General features: G+C 44.2%; 1 protein-coding gene across 3 annotated transcripts in view; it reads right to left on the bottom strand.

Moving 5' to 3' along the window:
* AMMECR1 (AMMECR nuclear protein 1) overlaps window positions 1-15,555 on the bottom strand; it is an 80,551-nt gene extending 64,996 nt beyond the window's left edge. For all 3 annotated transcript variants that reach the window (XM_049827830.1, XM_049827829.1, XM_049827831.1), the window contains exon 1: window positions 15,087-15,555. In XM_049827830.1, coding sequence (XP_049683787.1) covers window positions 15,087-15,553 — 467 coding nt within the window. In that variant the 5' untranslated portion in view covers window positions 15,554-15,555. The remainder of the gene's footprint in view (window positions 1-15,086) is intronic.
* Between the last annotated feature and the right edge of the window lie 1,723 nt (window positions 15,556-17,278).

The following is a 17,278-nucleotide window of genomic DNA, read 5'->3' as shown; positions in this document are numbered from 1 at the left end:
TTGAAAATAACAGAGATGGCCAAGTTGTTCCTTTTTGGATTTCTCAGTGCAATGCTTCAAGGTGCCAGGCCTCCTATTTTCACCTCTTCCAACGCAGAAGAATTCAACTATCATCTCACTCACTGACCAGACTCCAGACTGCAATTTTTATTCACCAGACCTGAAAGCTGGAGGTTGGTACCTATTTTTCTTTCGGTAACCTGTGACAGGTGGGTCTACACTGATCAGCAAGTTCTACTAAAACAAAGCATAGATTTACATACTTTGCTCAGGTACAGCATCCACCCCATCAACAGCACTCAGCTCTGTGCCAGACCATACACGTGAACAGGAGCTGGCATGTTCCACCTCAGCAGTTTACCTCATGGTGTGAGGCCAAACTCTTTCTTTGACCATCGATCCCAGTTTTATCTCCTTAGAAGCTGCCACTCTCTCAACTGCATCCAAGCCCAACACACAGGTAGCAGTCACCATCCTTCAGCTGATGGGGGAAACCTCAACTGAGATGAGCGGAAACAGAAGAACAACCATTTAAAAACACTGACAAACAATAAACATATTGTCAGCTGTGGAAGCAATAATCACCTGCTCTCTCACTTTGCTGGTGCTGGTCTGGGTTTGTCTTTTAAAAAAAACAACAAAACAACAAAACCCCCCCACACACACAAACAACAAACCCACCAAAACCCATCTTTGCTTAAAAAGCTGTTCACATACCACAATTTCAAAACCCATCAATTTGAAATCTTCTGACATCTCAAAGTAAATGTGGAAGCCCTGACTTCCTCAGATACGTCAGGGTGAGCCTGTCATTTCAGCTCCCCGTTACTCCCTTTCATAAAACCTGTGCTCCTAAACTGCTCCATTTCTTTGCTGTCATGAATTGCTATACAAATCAAAAGCCATTTTCTTAGTTGGCTGAAGTCAAGCAGTAAATTCTTCAGTATCACTAGTTTAAAAAAATTTACTGCTTAACAAATGCTTTGTTTGCCATTTGAGTTGTCATTTCCTTAGGTTTTATTTTGGCAACCCTTATTAACAGCAAAGATACTGTGTTCAGAAAAGCAATACCCCATTCCCTGTTCAACATGAACCATTACTGAGTTATGGTTCAGTTCCAATTCAGTGAAAAATTATTTATACGCATAACATTCTCCAAATTCATTACCTCCACAGAGCTCTGTTACTGACCAACGTTTGCCTCTTTGTCTCCACCTTGAGAAAGACAAAAGTCTTACTCAAGCCAAAAGGATGGTGGAAAGAACAGTTTCTCTGCCAAAGCAAAACAGTTTATCAGAAAACAACCTCCACTTACTAAGTTAGTAATCCTGCTAGACCTAAACAGGTCACAGAGAGCCAACCTGGGTATCTCTGAACTCATACTGAAACAAATAATCTGCTCAAAACCAAGTTATCCCACTTTCTATCAGAAGCTGCCTACAGACAGTTCATCTAACAGTCCTTAGAGATATTAAACTTCATCTATCATCACTATTCTCCAATAATAATGTTCTCTTTAAAAGAAAAAAAAGCATCAGTGTCAGTTTAAAAGACCTATCCCCACATTCAGCCACAGAAGCCATTAGTGCCAGGCCTGAATGTTCTGTCAGAAATATCTGTGGATCACTACTAACTACTATGGCTGTACAAAAGGACATGAACAATTTACCAACATCTGCAAGTGTCAATTAAAAAAAAAAAAAAAAGAATTTTTAAGCTAGAAATAAACTGACAATAATATGATATGGACAAGGTATGCTTTGTCACAATAGCCTGATAACTTGCAATGGCAAAACAAATGTTTTCATTCTTGAAAACTTCATCACCAGAAGATTTCTCAATCTAGAACATACTACCAAAGCAGAAGCCTCTAAGGGACTAGGATTATTGCCATCCATCAGTCCCCTTCCACAGGAGGACCATGAGAAGGGAAAAACACCCACACTGATACCTAAAGCCCAAATCCACCCCAATGAACTCAGAAAGAATGAGGGACCTTTTAAACTATCAAATCTATTAAGCTCACTACCAAAGGCAATGCATCATAGATCTTGATCACTTTATGATGAGAAATATATCTAAACTATTTGGATTGCTTGCCCCCGCTAATCCTATTAAAGGTTACTATAAAGCCATACTGCTCCAGTAAGTAGAAACCTTGCACTCTAAATCTTACTCAAAGTCATTTTGTATTCTTTTGCTCTTCTGGCACTACTGGCATCTAGTTTAAACACTTGTGTGCCTTTGTCTTTCTCTTCCTATATACACATACATATGGACACACAAACATATATACACATACACCAGTATGTATACACACATATACATACACACCACCCCCAATCAAATTTTGTACCTCTCAGCTATTGTTCTGATCCTCTAAAGCAGCCTAGCTCTTCTCCTCTTCCTTTGCAAACTGATCTCACACTTCTTCCAGGCACTCTGGCTGCCCTGCTCTGCAAAGAGAAAATGTCTTTCTCCTGAGAGTAGCAGAACCATGAAGTTTTTAAGATCTCAGCCACTCTCTTGTAAAATTGTATTTAATATATTCCTGTTTTTACTGATAATTTCTCTTTAAAATAGCCACTTGCCCTTTACATATCTATAGCATAATGAAGGCTAAGACAACTGGCACTCAACTGGTAACACCTGGAAACCACTAAGGAGAGAAACAAACTCCTAACTTACAAAATCAGTTTTTAATTACTCCTGAAGTACATGAAGCTGCTCTCTTAAAAAATTGATTTTCATCCCATTTCTAACAGTATAGCCCCTAAGTATTTCAATCATTTCTGTAGAGCATTCTGATCTTCCTCCCAACTTTGCCTCATTAAAATTTCATTATAATCTACCTGTTGTTGGGTGGGTGGGGTGTTGGGGAAAATTACTGATAAAAGACATCACTTCTGGCTCAAGACATCCCAAACTGCAAGTTGCTGAAGACTAGAAAAATATTTTGGGAAGTGTCATTATACAGTCACTGCTTGTACCTTCCTTGCCACTCTACCTTCTCTTTCTGTTCACCTCCATTTTTCAACATTCAGTAAATCAAGGAATCTTGTTTCACTACAGAACCGTAGTTTGCTGGCTCTAACAGGGCAGTAAATGGGTAACCATACCCTTCTCCCAGTTCTAAAATGTCCATAAGAGAATGGTGTTCACGTGACTAGGACAAACAGGATGCCTAGAGCAGAAACAATTATACAATATGATTTTTGGAAGGTCTTGTCTTTGACTTGCGCTAGCAGACTTAAAACTGTCTAAACTGTTCTCAGAGAAAGGATGCGCTGAACAGTAGCCTAAAAATACCAGGGAGGATACTGTGACTAGGAGGACCCAAACCGAGAAAAAAAACAAATGGAAAAAAAAAAACTCATTGAAAATTCTGTGACTTAATTGAGAAGCAACAATTGCCTTTGAAGGATTCAAGCTAACTTTAATACAACCATGATTAATTTCAGATATAATGGATAACAGTTTAAAAAAAAAAGAAAAAAAAAAAGAAGTGTATGACTCCAAGTTGCCAATTTAGGCAAAAATATTCTGAGCCGAGTCTGGACGGCTTCCTGGCAGTGTAATCCACTCAAAGGAAAGAATCGCAACAATAGCCAATTTCTATAGTCCCTCTTTCTACTACTTTAACAAAGAAAAGTAGGTTGAGGTACCTTACATTTTTCAGTAAGAACAAAAGGTAGAGAGATTGAGGGTCTCATCCAGGTTTGTCCACCAAAATGACATGGTCAGGAACAAAACACAAGTCTTCCAAACCTCACTGCAGTGATTTATCCTTCAATTCACACTTGCCTCCTCTAACAACTTGCATGGAGAGAAGTCGGACAGAATCTCCAAAACTCTAGAAACACTCAATGGTCCAATGGCAAATCAATGTTTTAATGTAAGATTATCTCTTTCTTTTTAGACTTATCCAATCACTTAAAAGCAAATAGAGGCCCTATCTGTGGAACCACCTGAAGATTACTGACCTCTCTGCAATGGCCTCTTCCCAGAAATTTCTGGTATCTCCAGAAACCTAAACTTCAGTGTCAAAATGTCAGAGACCACACCAGACTGCTCCAGTTTTCTCCTGCAGAGCAACTTCCATTAAACATTCTACATAAAGTGACAACCAAGAAGGCGTATTATGCTTATATTGCCTAACTTTTAGATGTCTGTGATGATCCATACATTTAGATGACTGCTGCTCAGAGGAAGAGCAAATATCTCACATCTCCAGTTTGTAGCATATGGACTTTCAAGATGAAACCATATCTAAGCATGTCTAAATGGCTTAGCACTTTTCCTAGACAAAAAAGAAAATAAGGACACTTTTTTAAACCAAGACAAAATTTCAGTGGAAACTTCAGAAATAATCAGACCTATAGCCTCCATAATTCAATTTATGAATTCTGACAGTCTCAAACAGGCTGCAAAAATTTACTGAAACCATACCAGGAACCATTCAGGAACAGCCCACTTATTTAGCAGGGACAAGAGTTTCTTATTTCCAACCACTTAGCATAAAACACATTGTAGCACCAGTGTGCTCATCATCTTCTTCTACCTTCATCTATCCTGTCTAGTGTGACTACTTTCAGCTTATGACAAATAAGACTCATCTGCTGCTGAGCATCTCTGACACATTTACAGAGGAAGAAAACACACTCAAGTTAGCAGAAAGGCATAGGGTAGTAGGCAGTCTTTGAGTAGCTTATTCCAAGCCACTTACATTACATATGTAAAAAAAACTTAACACCTTGAAATCCTCCAAAATTAAAAAAAGGAGGGGGGGGGGGGGGGGGGGGGGGGAAAAAGAAAAAAAAAAAAAAAGGAAAAAGAAAAAAAGCAGCTGGCACCAAATAACCTGAAGCACAGATTTCATATTCTCCCAAAAAAAGGCACTACTGGGAGCTACTTTTTGCAGGGGCTTAGATTTCTATGTTAAAATACAATCCAAGCACAGCAAACCGCCAATAATTTATCCTTGAGGTGAAAAGAAACCACAATGGTAAGTGTACATGGGAATACTTGTCTCACTTCAATCTTTTTCCTGTGAAATAAGAGAAAGGTAATTTGTATTCTATTTATCCTTCTTTATAACCCTTTCTTTTCAATGCTTGGTTTTATCCAGTGTTCACTGCAAATAAACAGCACCAATCTTTATTTTCTTTCAACTTTTATTCCCAGTATTTTACAAGAACCCAGATATTATGGTGGCAAGTATCCCACGTGAGATTTTTGCCACCTGCCTCTTATCTGTTTACTTTTCAGTTCCAGTTGAACTGAAAGAGAGCCAGAATTATCCTCCCATTTCTTAAGGAAGAGTGAGTCTAATCACTAGAATTTCATTCTCTCAGCATGTTGATAGGGATTAGCTTTAATATTACATTTCCATTTGGTTCTTCAGAGTTTGGAAAACTGTACAACACTGTGCCTAAAGAACTTGCCTTCTATTGCTTGGCTTGCAGTTTTTCATCTGGGCCAGTGGCTTGCTGAAGTTTTGTTCCTCTCATGCTTATGGGATGCATCACCTGAATTACTCAACTACCTTCAGGCACTGCAGCAGTCTTTGAAGAAGGCTTCTCTCCTCACTCTCTTCTCACTATGACTACACCTTTTCTGTGGGTTTTTCAACCACCTCCTCAGCCTCCAATACTCTCTGCAGAAAGAATACTTAGAGGAGGCTGGTGCAACACTTTTCTAACTGGCATTCATTGTCTGCTTAATGTGGCAGTCAAAGTACTGAGGACCAGAAATTTTTTCTTTCTCCCTATAAAGCTTGCAAGGGACCTCTACCTAGCACATCGTCTTCCCAAAAAGTCAATCTTTTAACATGCTTATTTACACTGAAAAGAACTACCTTGCAACTTGTCACTCACAGGCAGCTGAACTTATCCTTGTGTTCACTTAGTGGGTAAGGAAAATGGCATGGCACCTAATCCTTATATTCTTACAGTCACCTGGAAAATGGGCTGGAAGCAACCAGATTTACTTAGTTGGCCCACATTGTTGCCCATCAGTGGAGGATCACACGCTTTTTTCCACCTTTCATAATACACCTAAAACTCATGAACTCTAGAGCTTCATCCACACAATTCTTATCTCTGTGGAAAATGCCACATGGAAAACAAGGAAAGCGATTTAACTCTGGAAAGGATGAAGCAGATATAATTCTGATGCTGATTAGAAGAGGATTATGACAAGGATCCTTCCCTCCTTTCTCCTGTTTCAAACATGTACTCCAACTCCCACCCAGCAGAGGAGGCAGTATCACAGATGCTGGAATCTACCCTGTGCCAGCGAAGCATAAGTTACAGGAGTATGTCTATAGCTCATATATTACAAACACCACAGCCCTAGGCAGGACCTTGCCAAAAATGTCACAGAGTTCAAGCTAATGAGAAGAAGGGCATAAAATGAGATTTTCTACGGCATTAAGGATTGTGAGAACTCACTCCCAGAAAGGCACGAGTGCTCTGGGAAGATATACACATCTCTATATGGCCGCTGTCCCAGTGACCTTGCCACAACTCAGTGGAGCTGTTCTGCATTCCGTAAGATGTCATTCTCATGAAATTAGCACTTTAATAACCTTGGCTGCAAATACTCAGTATGGCAAAGCAATATTCACATACTTACAACAAGCACTGCCTTCCAGGAAGCTATCAAAGCCCAGTCAGATCACAAAAGTTTAAGGCATATCTTATAAGGCATAGAAACACATGTGCAGTCTGTTAGGGGGACAGCAGGAGCTGAGATGAGAGATGAGAAAGAGATGAGACAAATGCAACAAATATCTCGCCAAATAAATGTTTATGGTCAGTGGAGCAGGCGGGTCCCCCACTTGACAAATGAAGCCCTTTATGCTGATCCCTTTTGACAAGACCCCAGCTACGAAAATGAAGGGTTTTTTAAAAGGTCATACAAGTAGCCCAGGAACGATACCTATTGTTTACAGTGCTGAACTGAAAAACACCACAGCTTTTGGTAAGTCAGCATATACCACAGCACTACCAAATAGTAAGGAAATCTAGATAATGTATCAATTCAAGTTCAAATTATTAACTACATGCTATCTGAATGCAGCACTAGGACCAACTTAACAGCTACGTTCCATTTTATAGCTATTGCACTCCGTAACATGCTTTGTTATTAAGGACACGTTTTTGAGAATTTGTGAATTAACTGGAGTAGAGCTACCCCATCTTCTTATTTAAATGCAAACTTTGCAATGCTAAACTGAGTAGTAGTATGCTCTGTAGGAGCATAAACATCATAAAAAAGGTCAAGCATTTTCATAATGCTTTGCTAATGAGGGTCAGGGCCTGACTGGACTTGTTTTGGCCTCCAGCCTAGCAACAGTTTCTGTACTGGCCAAACTCTGACAAGTCTGCTATTATTTTTAAGTAATTTGCAACTTTCCTGCCTTCCATACAGACTCTTACCACAGAAACCACCAGTATATGGCTCAAACAACTTCTATGTTAGCATACTAGCACTTCTACTTCTGAAGACAATAATTTGATGCTATGGAAAACCTGCAGTTAACTGTAAACAAGTACTTAATGTAAAAACAGACAGCTTGGCATACTGAGCTTGCTCCATTAATTACAGCATGAGCCTTGAGAGAACCAAAAACTATAGACTAGATAAATATATTTCATTCATCGACTGGTCACAGCCTAGATCTGTAAACTAAGCAACCCGAGCTAGCCCAGTCTTCCAAACTTTTACTTCCCGATTACCTCTTAGCTGTCAACAACAGCAACTACTCCCTATCTGTCTGGAGATGAACAGTTAAAAGGATGTTTAGGGCTCGATAACAGAACTGTCCACACACTTGTTTCTTAACAGATACGACAACATAAATGCCAACGTTAGATTTCTCTTGGTTCAGTATTCAATGCTAGATAACATTACAATTATAAAGTTGTCATAAGAAACAATGTGTTTAACTCACAACTGAAGAAGAGGCAGAGCTTTGCACTCTTTTAGTAACTCCATATAAAATATTTGCATTCTTAAATCATTAACTTCTCAACAATTTCTAGCAAAGAATATCAGAGTTAGATGCACACGTAAAGTAAGTCAAATCCAGACCCAAAAGATATTTTTCTCACAGGCAGACAGGTTAAATAGGAATATATGATGTCAAAAACAATGTCAAAATTTGAATTTGCAAAATCCACAGAAAACTTTATCAGCAAGTTATCTTCAGTACAAGATAGAGTAAAAGAAAACATGACAAAAGACATGAATGTAACTAAAACAAAGGAGGCAATGAGTGACCAGACTGATGGCACAGGGAGAGGTGGCTGCTGACGACTCACCCTAACAAGGGGTATGAGAACAATTAACTTCTGCAAAACTAGTATTGCAGTGAATCAGAGCATTTATTATAACTTTGTGGTTACTGCTTTTAGCTGAAGAAACAAAACCAGGGTCCATCCTTAAGACTGTCTGTGATGTGATCTCCTGTACTAATAGAAACTATCTCATTTGGACGTAACAGCTCACTGAAATGAGCTTATGAAGGAAAAAGCCCCCAAATTATAGTTAACCTAATTTGGAGTTTATCGTAGCAATATTTTCTCCATTCACCAATCATATCAGAAGAAGAACCTACTGGCAAAGGTAAGTTCTTTCTGAAGCCAGGCAGCTTTATCCCTTTTCCTCCTCTGCTGTACCAAGATGCATTCACCAGTCCTGCTTTCAAATATGCTGGGAATTCCATGCTGAGCACTGCCACTGCCAGCCAAAATACACATTTTCTACTGCACTGTATTTTATAAACATCTACCACAGAATGCCACTCTGAAAGAACCACCACTTCGTATTCCAACATTTAATATTCAACAGCAAAGACCATGTTAAGTCAGAAGAAAATACTGAAGCTTATACAAAACCACAACATACACATGAAAAACAGAATGAAGTCAGACACACAGACATGAGAGAACACTTCCCTGTCTGCATGCTTCGTTGCTGTGTTTTTTGTTTTATGACTGGTGTTGATCTTTAGCCATGACCAAGCAATCATTATAGCTGTTGTGTAATGTTACCGAGTGTGACAATAAATACAAATTATTGCACAGTCTGCCACTCAAGTAAGTCTCCACTGCCATACAACTAAGTCCTGCAGGGAAACAACAAAATTTCAAACTTCTGACGTCAAGAATAGTAATGTCAACAGGTACAGCTGAACTCTGAGTAACGACTGTGCAGGAAGAACATTGTTTTTTTAACGACAATATGAAATTCATACTTTGGTAAGCTTCCAGGAAAATTTTCACAAAAATGCTTGTACAGAAACATATACCAAGGCAAGCAAGGAGTCAAGCACAAGGCTCCAACTTTAAACATTACAATAAGTTGTAGGGACTAAAACAGGAAGTCAGGCTGCAGCCAAGAAACAAGAAATTGAGAAAAGCATGTAATCCTATGAACTTGCAAGCCTAACATTTTTATTTACATGTATGTGCAAGCATATGTATACACCTACAGACAAGCCTAATCTTTCTTCAATGCCTTAAAATAAAGCATCAGACAGTAACTTAATATTTTTGGGGAAAAAAAGAAAGTCAGCTTTGGGACTGTACAGGAAAATTTTAAACTATTTCAGGCTAAATTGAATTTCAATCTACTAGCAAATCACTACCACTAGTGCCAACATAGTATCAAGACACAGAAACTAAGGCAAAAAACTGGATGGCCAGTAACAAACCCTAGAACCATTTCTTTACTACAGGGCCAAGTTACACTCACTCTGAGCAGAATCACAACTTTGAGAGCGTGTAAACTAACGGGCACAAGATTAGCTAGCTCCACATTTTTAAACCAAATTTAAATGTCTCCAAACTTCTCTAATGAAGAATTAAGGTAGTATAGTACTGCCACTCCATACGCTTCTAGAATATGTAAACTGGTAGATCTTAGATCTGAAAACACAATGAAATACAAAGGTCAGGCACATCAACACCACAGCATATCTGTATCTCTGTCCTGTAGCCAAATGAAACAGTTGCTGCAAAATACTACAAGTCATCAATGAAGAAAGGAACTGATGGATTTCCAAGCTAAGCCTTTAGGCCAAAACTGGGTATCACCTAGAAAATATTTTAATCCAGAGGCCTTCCATCACAGAAGATGGTCAAGCCATACAGATTTTTTTCTGTGGCAAAGAACGTGGTTGCCAGCAACACTTCTGTCTGATGGCTGGAGCCTCCACGCGTGCACGGGGCTGGCAGCCTGCGCAGGCACAGCAGGTCTGATGCTTCCCTAAAGCACCATCTACCACAGGTACGCAGATCAGCTATGCACACCATTTAATGCCTCTGGCACAGCCCCTTCCTGCCAGATGAGGAGGATATGAGCAAGCCACCATCTAGGCATTTGATGCCAGGCGCTCGCGGTAAATACCTTTCCCAAGAGCTCCTCAGCCACACGGGAAGCTGGGCACGGGCCACATTAGCCATTCCAGCTGCAAAAATCACGTTCTTGGTTACCACGTACTAGATGACAGGGGCAGAACAAATGATTCCCTTTACAAATTTTGTCAAGTATGTGTAGTCACCACTAAAATAATGCTGCTTACTAGCGGACAGCCTTCAGGAAGGGACTATAAGACTTCCCCACAAAGATGTCAACATAAAAATTAAGTAGGCAAGCTGAAGAGCTTGAGACAGACACTGTGCAGCATCAAAAACTCAGAAGGGTGATTTCTGTGTGCCACGGGAAATCTTCAGAGTGACCAGAGATGTGACAATCTTTAAGAAAAGAAGTCCTCGTTCCCCACAGCACAGCTTCAACTATGCTCCTCTTCGCACACTTACCCTTCCCATCCTGTCACAACCTTCTTGCACATGCTTGCACTTATGCTCACTCTCCTACTAGAAGAAAAATAGTAGTGGGTAGCGTGAACCTTGAGCCCTTTCACACTGGTGGGTGGCCTTTTTCCACTTCCACAATGGAAGGCGGGACATGGTATTCTTTCCACCGGTCACAGAGGCATGGGTTGTGCTGCACAAGACCAAACCAGAAAGGAAGTAAAGGGATGCAAGTTATTTGTCAGAAAGGTAAGAAACACAGGAAAAAAAGGCTACTTGGTTTTCCTTCTCCCTAAATGAGTGGGGTAAAACATTTTTACAACTTCTCCTGCATCCCCTTAAAATTTATTTCCATTGCCACTTCTAGAAAACCTGCTTTTAATCAATTGCAGTGTTCCATAACTTTACTCAAACTGTGTTGCAAGAACAGTGTCTGAACGACACTTTGTATAAGTGAGCATTTTTGTCTGGGGCAGCAATTTTCAAACTTTGTATCAGCTTCCACACCTCCTGGATGATTTTTACATTCCTTCTGCACCTGTAGTTTGAGAGCCACACTGGTAAAGGCAAAGGGAAAGTGCATGCCTTGCAGAACATACCCCGTGAAGAAGGGAAGGGGTGGCTTAGAGAGCAACTCGAAGTGAAATTATAGGTAGAAGAAAGCTCTTCAATTAAGACAGTGATAGAATAAAGTGTTGGCAGATCAATGGAAGCCTACAAGAGACAAGGAAGGCTGGAAGGATTTGCTGAGCTGATTCTCACCAAGACATTGCTGGACAGATTCCGTTTCTTCCAGCTATCTTCTTTTGACTCCATGAGTCACTCTCTCCAACCCAAGAGCTCCCTAGCAATAGCCTCGACCAACACCCCACAGCCTGTGCTTTAGGAACTACAGTCAGAGATATGAAAATGCCAACTATTTCATCCATGTATGGGCTGTGCTCGAGTCCTAAAACCTGGACCCTTTCAAAACAGGCATTTTATCTCATTCCTACTAACTGCTCCGAATTTCCTTCCCTTGGAGCCCTGGCGTGGTCCTCATCTTGGCATCAAAGTTACAAAAATCTGGAGGTGTCACAAGCAGGTTTTGTTCAAAAGACAACACACCAGAACCTCTTGTCCAAGTGATTCAGCCACCTGCTTTTCTTTGATCGTGCCCAGTTTCATTGTTCGAAGACCTGCAAGGAATATGAGTCATGCTTGTGTGAGGATACCTGCTTACAGGTCTTTCATCCTCCTTGTAATTAATGTAATTTAAAAAAAATACTTCTAGAATTCTCACAAAAACACTTATTTTAGACTACTACTCTTAGAACAAATATTTTGGTCTACGGACAGAACCTCCAAAGGGATTCCAGGCAGAAAGCTGCAACATAGATTCACTAAAAAATGCCAGTTTCCATTCAGGTTTTTTTGCTATACAGGATGAAGCTCAGCTTCAAAGACAACATCGTATTTTTGTGAGCTACCCAGTTATCGATAAGACTGCCTGCAAATCTTTTGAATCCTAGAAGTCATGCTGCCTCTGAACACTTAGCAGGAGCAATTTATTCACCGACCTAGAATTTTGTATGTAATACTGAACAACTTTTTCAAAGTTGCTTCCCCAACTGCACAAACATAATCAGCTCACAAGGCTGCTGAAAGCAGCAGTTCTGCCATCTGTCTGCTTATTCCCACCTCACACTTGTGCAGGCACAAGTGTTTGTGAAGCCATGCAACGAACTAGAGGGAACCAATCTCTGTGAAAACTAACCAGGGAGAAAAATAAAATTATGATTAGATCATTTCTCAATCTGTACAACCTTGTGCATGCTGGCACAAGCATGGGAATAAGCAGAAATGATATCACTAATTTGAATGGCAGTGCCATTTTCAGAAGTCCATTGACGCAGCAACTTTTCACCAGGTCTAGCAACTAAATCTGAAGAACACTTAACCATACATGTGAGTTTTCGAAAAAGACAAATAATTTTACTTAATTTGCTACTGTGTTCTTGTTAAAGTAAGAAGTGGGAGAAGAAAGGTGAAGTGATCTACTGGTTACTAAGAGGAATCAAAGTGCTTCCTGGAAAACATTTCAGCGGCAACATCTTCACCCCTGCCTCAGTTTCCTCCACTAATAAAACAGAGACAGTAGCACTAAGCTGTTCAACAAAACATTCTGCAATACAATTAAAAAACGTAACAACAATAAGCTAATACCATTACAGAGAGAGACAGACAGAATTCAACTCTCTTACAGCAATGCAAGAGTGAAACAGCACAAAGCTTATGCTGTAACCTGTAGTGATCTGGGATGGAGAACAGATACAGGACAATGCAAAGCAAAATGGCTACTTAGAGCAGCAGTTCCTAAACAGTTGGTATCTACAAAAGGACAGACATGGATTTACAAAAGACCTGGGTAAAGAAACTCACAGTGGAGTCTCCCTGCCCTCCTTTCATTATTGGTACTCTGATGTAATCACATAGGAGTTATGAAGAGCATATAGGGAAGACTTGCTGGGGTGGCAGGTTAAGTAGGAATCCACAGAGCTGGGTTGTCATGACAGCAGCTGAAAGTATGCAAGAGATGTATAGATCCTGGGTGTTAGAACAGCAAGGACTCCAAATAAGATCATTAATACATGACATTATTTCAAACACCGAGAAGCATACACTACATCTCATTAATGAAACACGGACTGCACGATAACCATTTGCATTGGTGAGGGTGCAAAAGGGTCTAGGACATACACGGAAAAATTGTATTCGTTAAGTACCAATAAAGTATGGGTGGGTTCTCACAGATTCATTCAATAGTCATGCTATACCTAAGAGGAAACAAGTGACATGCACTCTGGTGGACCAACACACTCGAGTCTCAGCTGAATCCTGGAAACTCACCACATGAGCTCCATCCCATTTAAAAGCAAAGTAAAACAGTGGAAACTTAATTTCAACAACGCCTTACGTTAACTTTGCATTCAAACAGACTCGGAGCGTGCAGCGCCTCGGTAACTCTTCCCAGCTAAGAGGAAGTAACTTCCTGTCAGAGAGAAGTTGCTCCCTGAAGTGGCTGAACTCTATCTGCAACAGCACGCCCAGCTCCCCGGCGCAGGCAGGCTGCAGGTGCTGAAATGCTGGGCAACGCCGTCCTGGCGGGTCAGTTCTGAAGGCAAGAGGGCACGGGGTTCAAGACAAACACCGAACAAGAGTGGCCAGGGACGGGAACGAAGCAGGCCCTTGGTGGATGCTCTTGCAAGGAGCCTTGGGAGGCAGAGGAGGATGGGAGTAACAGGTGTTTATGCGATCTGTTCAAAACTCTGGGAATTTGGTGCGGTGGATTACGCGGGGACTCGGGATGTCTAACGCTGGGTGATCTTCAGGTGTCGGTCGTTACAAAGCAAGGACTCTGCGCAGTTTGAGACCAAAGTAGCGTTACGAGCGCCCTGGCACGGGGAACGTACCGGTACACCGGCGCTCACAAATCCGTGACTCGCACGACGGGTCTCTCACAGCGGGTACTACTCACCATCCACCACAGTCGGCGAAGCGGAGGCCCGTCCTCACGCACAACACGCGGGCTGGGAGAGGCTGCCTAGCGAAGGGGTCCCCGTAAGGGCTATCGGTGGGACGAGCACGGAGCGGTCTGCTCGGGCGCTACCGGACACAAACCGGGAGCGGGGAGAAGGGGCAGCGCGAAGCGCCCGCGGTCGGACGCGGCCGCCGAGCCAGGGCCCCGCGGAGCCCGGCACGACGCCCTCGCACAAAGGCGGCTCGCCCGGAGCAGGGCGCTGCCGGGGCGGTCACGGCACGGCCGGAGGTGTCAGGGAACGGGGAGGGGAGATGCCGCTAGCGAGTCCCGTGCGCCACGGGCTAAAAGAAAGGGGGGGAAGGGGGGCGGCAAGGGGTTAACAGCGCAGCTTAACGCGGGGAGCCGGCGGCCGCCGGGCAGCGCGGAGCGGGACGCTTCCTGAGGAGAACCGGGCGCGGGAGGGCAGCGCGGCCGGCGCGCCCGCCCGCACGGCCGCGGGGCGGGGGGCGCCCGCGGGCCAGGCCCCGGGGCCAGGCGAGGACAGGGGCCGGGAGGCGGCGGCGGCGGCGGCAGCAGCGGGGGGGAAGGCGCCGGGCGAGGAGGCGGGTGCCGGCAGGGCGCCCGGCCGGGAGAGCCGGGCGGGACGGGCGCGCACGAGGCGCCCACGAGGGCGGGCTTGGGGCGGCGGCGGCGGCGGCGGCGGCGGCGGAGGAGGAGGAGGAGGAGGAGGCGGCGATACTCACTAGGGGTCGTTGGTGAAGCGGGGGCTCCGCGGGGGCTGGTAGCCGTACAGGTGACAGTAGAGCACATCGAAGCAGAAGCAGCACATCTCGGCCGACACCACCATCTTCCTGCAGCCGGGCCCGCCGGAGCCGGCGCCGGGGGAGGAGAGCAGCGAGGCGGCCGGCGGGGAGAGGCCGGCGGGGCCCCCGCCGCAGCTGGGCGGCAGCGGCGGGGAGAGGGCGCAGCCGGCGGCGCCCCCCGCCAGCCCCCCGAGGCCGTTGAGGCGGGGGCCCCCCGGCGGGGGCAGCGCCCCCGGCTCGCCTCCCCCCCCCGCCGCCGCCGCCCCGCCGCAGCGGGAGCCGCTGCCGCCGCCTCCCGGGCCGGCCGAGCCCGAGGGAGGGGAACTGGAGAGTTTCTGCTTCTTCACCCCGCAGCAACCCGCCGCCATCTTGGAGCCGTCTCCCCCCACGCAGCGCTTCCGACCCATGGCGGGGGGGCCGGCCGACCGGCCGGGGGACGTGCGGCGGCCCGCTCCGCCTCCTGCCGGGCCCGCTCCGCCTGCAACGGGGAGGGAGCGGGAGGGAGGCGGCGGGAAAAGGGGGAAGAATGAATGAGGAGCGGGAGGGAGAGGAAGATGGAGGGGGGGGGGGGTGGGGGGGAGAGAGACAGAGAGAGCTGCGTTAGAGCGACCCGGTGAGTGGCCCCGGCTGACAGGGCCGGGGCTGAGGGGGCAGCGCGGCCCGCAGGTGTGGCGGCCGCGGCGGGGCCTGGCGGCCTTTCCCCTCCCCTCCACACGCCGAGCCACCCTTCTCGCCTTCCCCACCGGTGCTTTTTCTCTCCTCCTTCTGCCAGGGAAGTGGAGCAACTCCACCCCGCGTGCTAAAAAAAAAAAAAAAAAAAAAAAAGGGAAAAAAATATAATAAAAAATAAATAGATGAAAATAAACCCACAAACCCGAGCTCCGCAGGAGCCGCGCGGCAGAAGCGAAGCCCTTGAGATGGTTAAAAACACCCCGCTAAATAATTCAAGTGACCTGAGATGCCTTCCTCTTGGGAAGAGGAGGGAGGGGGAAAAGTGTTGGAGTCGGCAGGCTGGGAGCCTGCGGAGAGCGCATGGATGCACCAATTAAACATGCAATAGTGATGGCTAAAAGCCACGGGCTTTATAAATATATAATTTTTTTTTTTTTTTTAATTACAGATTTGGCGATTCACAACCAATAAGTAGCAGCTCAGAGAGTAGGCCCTCAGCTACAGGGCAAGTGGCTGTGACCCTGTGAGACCACGGCCCTCCGTGCCTGCAGCCCAGGCTTCCTCATGGCAAGATCTCTAGGGATGGGAAGTCCAGAGGGAAAAGATGTGAGTTCCTGCAGTGCTCCAGACATCTAAAATTAAGCTTACCAAGCTACCGGGCTGGGAGGGGAAATGTGTTTTGTATTAGCCTCACGTATAGATATATCTGAATTTATGGAGAGACTTGCAAACGGCCATAAAGTACTTCAAAAGCTGCATGTACGTATATTTAGAAAATAACACCTCACCCCTTGGTGTTATGCAGCCATCTCTGGCCTGGGCTGTAACAGCTGTTTAACATAGAATAGCAACACTGCAATATCAAGTAAGACGGGAGTGAGGATTGCCACATAGAGTTAAAATAATATCGCAAGTTTAGAGAGACAGTCAGCCTAAAATGCAGTTAGTCAAGCTAAAATGCAGTCTACAGAAAGTTTTCACAGTCACAAACTACTTAGAGACTCAGTTTTATATTTCTTGTTGGAAATGGTTTCTCCAGCATCCGCGTGGTCTTAATTTTGTCTGGATCTTGAATTATCATGGATTTGGAGAGAAAATCCCCAGTTACTAGAGCTCTAATACTAATGGGTTAAAAAGCCCTTTGAGGGTTTCTATCCAAATACTGGCCTAAACTTCTCTTGCTTTGTGAGTCATAGCCTGAGGTGAAACAGCTGCAGGGAATAATAGCAAACAGAAAGGAGAAGAATTAGATGGTGTAAAGCAGTCTTTTCCATTTTTAAATGTCATGTTTATGTTTGGAGCTGGAGAATGCTTGAGTAGGGAACCCAGTTACCCTCTCTCAAGCAACTTGCAAGTTTCTCTCAAAACAAAGGCAGTGTTTTCCACTTATGAGATTCATTTGTTTAAAATCAGTTAGCAGTGACACCTTCTGTTGCTTTTGGGAAAATAGTTTCTCCAGG

Source organism: Accipiter gentilis, chromosome 24, assembly GCF_929443795.1.
Source record: "Accipiter gentilis chromosome 24, bAccGen1.1, whole genome shotgun sequence".
Lineage (NCBI taxonomy): Eukaryota > Metazoa > Chordata > Aves > Accipitriformes > Accipitridae > Astur > Astur gentilis.
The sequence above is the reverse complement of the archived record's forward strand: the minus strand, read 5'-3'. Positions and strand labels throughout refer to the sequence as shown.